General features: G+C 42.9%; 1 protein-coding gene across 1 annotated transcript in view; it reads right to left on the bottom strand.

Annotated features, from left to right (window-relative positions):
* Positions 1 to 7666, bottom strand: part of LOC122554695 (vitellogenin-like) — a 30488-nt gene that overhangs the window by 17657 nt on the left and 5165 nt on the right. The window contains exons 8-14 of the mRNA XM_043700073.1: positions 6906 to 7063; positions 4843 to 5008; positions 3588 to 3713; positions 3277 to 3495; positions 2438 to 2655; positions 2244 to 2341; positions 1734 to 1858 (exon numbers count right to left, since the gene is read on the bottom strand). Coding sequence (XP_043556008.1) covers positions 1734 to 1858; positions 2244 to 2341; positions 2438 to 2655; positions 3277 to 3495; positions 3588 to 3713; positions 4843 to 5008; positions 6906 to 7063 — 1110 coding nt within the window. The remainder of the gene's footprint in view (positions 1 to 1733; positions 1859 to 2243; positions 2342 to 2437; positions 2656 to 3276; positions 3496 to 3587; positions 3714 to 4842; positions 5009 to 6905; positions 7064 to 7666) is intronic.

Here is a 7666-nt window from a genome sequence, read left to right as displayed (position 1 = left end):
GCACCTTTCCACAATCTGTTTCCCCATCTGTTTCTCCACATCTCTGCTGCTATTGGGGGGCCTATAGTAAACACCCAACAAGGTGACTGCACCTTTCCTATTTCTGACTTCAGCCCATACTACCTCCAGAGGCAGATCCCCCTCAAACTTCCTTTCTGCATTTCTAATTAGCAATGCCACCCCCCCTCCTTTTTTCCCACCCTCCCTAATCTTACTGAAACACCTGTAACCAGGAACCTCCAACAGCCATTCCTGTCTCTCATCTATCCACGTTTCCGTGATGGCCACAACATCGTAGTCCCAGATACCGATCCATGCCTTAAGTTCACCCACCTTATTTCTGATACTCCTTGCGTTGAAGTATACGCACTTGAACCCATCTCTGTGTCCGCAAGTATTCCCTGTCAGTGCTACCTTCTCCACAGCCTCCCTACTTTCTTGGATATCCTGACAAACAGCTAACATACTTGCTGGGCTACAAGTCTGGATCCCATCCCCTGCCAAATTAGTTTAACCCCCCCCACCGAAGAGTGCTAGCAAAACTACCTCCCAGGATATTGGTGCCCTTCTGGTTCAGGTGCAACCCGTCCTGCTTGTACAGGTCCCACCTTCCCCAGAATGCAGTCCAATTGTCCAAATACCTGAAGCCCTCCCTCCTACGCCATCTTTGCAGCCACGTGTTCAACTGCACTCTCTCCCTATTTCTTGCCTCACTGTCATGTGGCATCGGCAACAACCCAGAGATAACGACTCTGTCCGTCCTAGCTTTTAGCTTCCAGCCTAACTCCCTGAGCTCCTGAATGACCTCCCCAACCCCTCTTCCTACCTATGTCATTGGTGCCAATGTGCATCACGACCTCTGGCTGCACACCCTCCCCCCTTAAGGATTCTGAAGCCACGGTCCGAGACGTCTCCGACCCTGGCACCCGGGAGGCAACAAACCATCCGAAAGTCTCGCCCATGTCCACAGAACCGCCTGTCTGTCCCTCTAACTATAGATTTTCCTATAACTAGCGCTCTCCTCCTCTCCCCCTTTCCCTTCTGAGCCTCAGAGCCGGCCTCATGCCAGAGACCCAGTCGCTGCAGCTTACCCCTGCTAGGCCATCCCCCCCAACAGTATCCAAAGCGGTATACTTATTGTTTAGGGGAACAACCACAGGGGATCCCTGCACTGCCTGCTTCCTCCCCTTCCCACCTCTAACTGTTACCCAGCTACCTCTGTTCTCTGGCGTAACTATGTCCCTGTAGCTTCTATCTATCACCCTCTCAGCCTCTTGAATAATCCTCAGTTCATCCAACTACAGCTCCAGTTCCCTAACCCGTTCTGTGAAGAGCTGGAGCTGACTGCATTTCCTGCAGATGAAGTTGGCAGGAGCATCGGTGGTCACCCCTACCTCAAACATCCTGCAGGAGGAACATCCCACTGCCTGCGCTGCCATTTCTCTACACTTCGTCTCCAAAACAAGAACACTGAGTAGCTTACCTGTGGACTTTAAAGTTAGAGGAGGAGGATGGGAGGGAGGCCCTACTTTGTAGCAATGCAACAAGAATTAAATAGTAAGAAACAAAACTATCTATAAAATAAGCTAGAATAATAGATACATAAATATTTTCTAATCAACTGATCAGAAATGCTATGACTTTAATCCTGGGCCTCCAGTCACATTCTACCAATGCATCAGAAGATCCTCATTAATAGATACACAGCTGGGCAAGTGGAATTGGCACCTTACCTCGATTAAATCTGATGAGGCTCCAAGAGCATGACCTCTGACTTTGGCCAAGAGTGCTTTAGGAATGACACTACCAGAAGTCTTAATCAAAAGAACCTTAGCAGATGCTCCTGCCATCATTCGGTCTACATCACAAAAATAGAAAAAATAGACAATTTTACAATGTTTCCTTGTAAAAAATGTAACGGTGCTTGGCTATTGGACATATTTAAACAATGCTGATTGCCTGGTAGCTTAAAATAAACACTTGAATACAGTTGACAAGACCACAAGGAATACTAGGCCATTCAGTCCCTCTAGACTGCTCCACCATTCAGTCTGATCATGCTGATCTGTGGCTCATTCATGGTCTTTAGCTAACCTGGATAGTTCATGGATCATTCTACAAGCTTTACAAAATAGAGATTGTTTCTATTTTAAGGTAGCACAATGTTGAAGACAATAAATTCAGAGGGCTATTTAAGATATCCTAATGAACATTGCTCCAGGCAATAGACCCAATATACTTACACATGAATGTGTCACCCCTGTAGACCTTGCTGAATCGGGAACCAAGTTGTTCGAGTTTGGGACTTAAGACTTTCAAGACTAGATTGCAGGAAGCAGCCCTGTGGATGACAAGAGTAGCAACGTTTAACAAACATCAGGACTTAATGCTGAATAAGCTGCAACACTACCCTGGTTTAGGAGGTCAGTTTACTTACAGTGAATTGATGGATGGAAGGGAACTTCTGGACAGAGCTCTCATGTGTGAGTAGGTAAAACTTGCCACCTGCAAACTGGTCTCACTTAGCAGTGAGTTTGCCACAATGGATGCTAAAGTCAAAGGCGGTTTGGTGCTAAAGAGTACTGCACAAGCCATGATTCTTTCTTCAGGATCATTCTTCCGATTGAGGAATATCTGGACAGCGATACGTTGCACCTTGGAGATAATAAAACAAAACAGTAGCACTGCATGGAGCTGACATTGAAACTGGGCTAGATAATCAAGCTACTGAATTCAGTGGAATTGAAAATGGGCTGGTTTGAGTAATGAGTGACTGTTGGGGCAAACCTTAATTTTCGTGCCCCTTGTTGTGGTCATTTTTATCCAAAATCACCTATTTTTATTGAGAGCTGTCAGTGTAATAGGAATGTTACCAGACTGGCAATCCAGAAGCACAGGATAATGATCTGGGTGACAAGATTAAAATTCCACCCATAGAGTTTAAGTTCAGTTTGAATAAAAATCTGGATTTAAAAGCTAGTCTCAGTAATGGTGACCATAAAACCACTGTCACATATCAGGTTCACAAATGTACTTTTGGCGAAGGAAGGAAATCTATTGGCTAACCTGTACAGTGAGTTGACTCCTAACTGCCCTCTACAATGGCCGAGCAAGGCACCCAGTTCAAGGGCAGTTAGGGATGGCATCACCAGCGATGGCCACATCATGAAAGAGCAAAGAATGATTTAACGTGTTGAATGTCATCAAGTTCAGAAATAAATTGAGACAGAAGTCAATTTCATCAAAAGTAATAGAATACAAATCAGGTTCACGTACAGAGCGTGGGTCTTTCCTTGCAATGTTGCGCAAAGCCAGGATAGCGTCAACTCTGACTTTCAGTGGGAGATTGGTAGCCGCTGTGCCAAGCCCAGGTAATAGTTTCACAATGTTCTTGATGCTTTCTGGCTGCCCTGCATTGCCGATTGCCTTGAGGCCAAGAACAATGTCCTCATCAAGTGGCCGACTGCTGGCATCAATGAGCAAATCATGGATAGGCTGTAAAAACAGGTCCCAGTTAGGAAACATTCAGAAGGCTCACAATCACAGCAAAATGTGTAAGGCAAATCAATGAGTTAAACCTAGCTTACTTTTAATAAATCAATGGGGCATGTTGATTTCTCTGCACATTGCCTGAAAACCATGGAACCATAGGCAAGGAGTACAAGTTTGCGAGAAAGGCGATGCTGTGTAATTTGTGGAAGCTTAATGATTTCCTGCACAGAGAAAGAAAATGAGAGTGAGCATTATATGTACAATGTACTTGTTAACCTTGCAAAAATGGTAATTAGTTTGGAATTATGGTTCTGGACAAATGATCCAGAGAGCCTGAGTTGGATCCCACTTCATGTAGAGTGTGAAACCAGTTTAAAAATCTGCAACTTTAAAGTGACCATCAAGCAAAAAGGCAAGGCAATACATGGTGAATGGCAGGACCCTGATAAACAGAAAGGATAAGAGGGACCTTGGTGTGCATGTCCACGGGTCCCTTAGGTTGTAAAGTAGGGGATAAAGTGATTAAAAAAGCATTTAGGATACTTTCCTTCATTAGTGGAGGCTATGAGTTTAAGAACAGGTGATGCTGGAACTGTATAAAACTATGGCTAGGCCACAGTTAGAGTATTGCGTGCATTTCCAGGATCCACATTATAGGAAATGATAGCACTGGAGAGACTACAGAGGGAGAGTTACCCAGATGTTACTTTGGCTGAAGAGTATCACTTATGAAGAGAGATTGGACAGACTGGGGTTATTGTCCTTGGAGCAAAGGAAGTTGAGAGGAAATGATTGAGACAGAGAAAGTTATGACAGGCATAGGCAGAGTAGACAGGAAGAAATGTTTCCACTTGATGGAGGCATTAATGACCAGAGGGTGTAGATCTTAGGTAAGGGACAAGGGGTTTAGAGGGATGTGAGGAAAAGCTTTTTCACCCAGAGGGTGGTAGGAATCTGAAATTCACCGCCTGTAGGCATGCTCGAGGCAGAAACCCTCTTAACATTGCAGAAGTATTTGGATGCGCACTTGTGGTGTGAAAGTTTACAAGACTGTGGGCCAAGTGCTGGTGAATGGGATTAGAATAGTTAGGTCATTGTTTTTGATCAGCACAGATATGATAGGCCGAAGGATCTTTATCTGTGCTGTAAATCTCAATGACTATAAGTTGTCAGAATTTATTTGCTAAAATGTCAATGGATTCGTTGATAATTTTGGGAGAATGAAATCTACTATTCTTAGCAGAATTCCAGTCCCTGCAATCATGGCTTATGTGAAGTTGTCCACTTGGCTAATGATTGCTAAAGATGGCCATACTGCAAGAACAATTTTATTTTTAATAATGTACTCACCATCGCTAAGTTTAGAACATCTCGGTCAGTTCTGATTTGGTGCATAGCGAGAACGAGAAGCTGAATTAGTTCAGCTCTGACATTGTCTGATGCTTGAATTCTGCTCTTTAGGAATTTCAGAGATTCAATTCTTCCAACAGCAGGAAGTGCCTCGAGGAACCAGTGCCTATAGTTCGTGAATAAATGAGAATTTCGTCTAGTTTTCATTCATTCTCTCATTTAAAATCATCAGTCACAATCCTGCTATTCCAAGTTCTATTCACTGCAGAAACCACACCAGTTCAAGAAGAGAGCTCACTGCTACTTTTGCAGGAGGACTATAATGAGTTGGAAAGTGTTGTACTTTGCTAGCTATGTCCATATTCTGATAAGGAATCAAAATTTATCCTTTCAATATACCATTTCAATAACCTGATGGATTGCACAGCAACATTTGAAATGCTTCATTGTTAATTCCTGAGGCAGCTTTTTGTAAACCTTCCAGCCTCTACTACCTAGAGCAGCAGATGCATGGGAAAACCATCATCTGCAAGATCCCCTCCAAACCACATGCAGTCCTATCTTGGAAATGTATTACTATTTCTTCACTATTAATGCTATATATCTTATGACTCCCTTCCTAATGGCATCTTGGGTGTTACTAGACTCCAAGGACTGCTATACTTTAAGAAGGTGGCTCTCCACCACCTTTACTAAGGCAATTAGGAGCAGGTGAGAAATGTTGGCCTAGTCAGCAACGCTCACATTCTGTGAAAGGAAGGAAACAAATTGATAGGCCATGCTGTACCACTTGCTATTAATTGTTACAATGAGTTAAAGTACAGTTTGAAGATGCAGCCACTTTGGAGTTTGAATTATCATTGTACCAACAAAACATCTCCCATCCCAACACCAGCTCACTCATCCTCTACATTTGAGAATCCCTGGTTAGCAACGAGTGATGAGATTGTTGTATGGAACTGGCTTGTTAGTTGATCAAATCTATCCTTAAGACAAAAACAATCTGACCATCATGGATTATTATACTAGAAAGTTGAAGGTTCCAAATGTGACAGCCATTGATAAACTTATACCTTATTTTTCATTTTAATAAGCTTCGGACACTGAGGCATGATCTCATAGAGGTTTATAAAATCATGAGGGACGTGGATAGGATAAATAGACAAAGTCTTTCCCCCAGGGTGGGGGAGTCCAAAACTAAAGGGCATAAATTTAGGGTGAGAGAGGAAAGGGACAATTTTTTCACGCAGAGGGTGGTGTGTATATGGAATGACCTGCCAGAGCAAGTGATGGAGTCTGGTACAATTACAGCATTTAAAAGGCATCGAGATGGGTATATGAATAGGAAGGGTTTAGAGGGATGTGGGCCAAGTTCTGGCGAATGGGACTAGATTAGGTTTAGGATATCTGGTTGGTAAAACTGAAGGGCCTGTTCCGTGCTGTACATCTCTATGACTCTAGAATATTCCTTTGGTTGGCAAAGTTAGTTGAGACTTCAGGAGAATGGTGATTTCTGCTCTTTTGCAGGTCACCCTAGGCTGAAGTGAAGGTTCTAAAACCCACAGCAATGAGCCAGGACCCATGGATTTCTGGGGCAAGTTGAGCAACAGCAGTGAAGTTTCCAACAGAAAGATGGCTAATGTTTATGTGCTCATGAATAAGGCATTCTTTTCTTTTCAAATTTTACAGCTTCTTTATCATTGAAGTTGGAAATGGGAGGTTGTTATGAACAGCTGAAGAAGGAACACAGCAGCAAGCAGCAAAGAAAAATATACAGGGAGGAGCAGCCATCCAGAGAAACATCATTCCACACCACAAGTCATTGACAGATTCAGTGGATTTTAACTGAGATTGTCCAAAGTGATAAATTCAAGTTACACTTCTGATTACTACTAAAAACACTTAGAGATGTAGATTTTCAATTGCGAACCAGAGCAGAAGAGTCCTATTGCTCATGATATTGTTGAATGATAGTCACTGTTAATCTTCCAACTCAAAATATTTTGTAGGTAATTATAATAATGTAAAAAGTTCAATTTAAGTTGTAATGTTAATGTTTTTACCTTTGTTCAGGCTGATGTTCAATTGATTGCCAAATTTCTCCGAAGATGCGGTATGGAATTGAGCGGAGTAACTGGACAAGTTGAATGAGTCGATTTGGTGCATCGGTTTGAACTTCCTGCACGTTGTGCTGAGCCATGTGAGTCAAGATACTTATCACCTATTTTTTAAAAGTAGGACACTTATTAAAATCAAGCTTATTAATTATGCCAAAGTTTGCAGAAAGAGGCAAAGAATTGGTTGGATAAGTGCAGCTCCAACAACACTCCAGAAACTCAATGCCATCTTGGGCAAAGCAGCCCACTTAATTGACAACTGCCATCAGTGCCTGAAATGTTCTTACTGTCCATCATTGATGCACAGAGGCAGCAGAGGTGTATATAAAGATGCAATGCAGTAACTCACTAAGGCTAATTTGACAGCATCTTTCAAACCTACAACCTCCACAACCCAGAATAAGGGCAGCAGTTGGAATGAAATGTTCCCCATCTTGAAGATCCCCTCTGAGCCACACCAACTCTGACTCCACTCCAAGTCTAATTTTGGACAATATCACCATTCCTCCAGTGGCCATCTTTAGCAGGGTCAAAATCTTGGTATCCCATAAGACCATAACACCATAAGACATAGGAGTGGAAGTAAGGCCATTCGGCCCATCGAGTCCACTCCCCTATTCAATCATGGCTGATGGGCATTTCAACTCCACTTACCCACATTCTCCCCATAGCCCTTAATTCCTTGTGACATCAAGAATTTATCAATC

Source organism: Chiloscyllium plagiosum, chromosome 11, assembly GCF_004010195.1.
Source record: "Chiloscyllium plagiosum isolate BGI_BamShark_2017 chromosome 11, ASM401019v2, whole genome shotgun sequence".
NCBI classification, from domain to species: Eukaryota; Metazoa; Chordata; class Chondrichthyes; order Orectolobiformes; family Hemiscylliidae; genus Chiloscyllium; species Chiloscyllium plagiosum.
The sequence above is the reverse complement of the archived record's forward strand: the minus strand, read 5'-3'. Positions and strand labels throughout refer to the sequence as shown.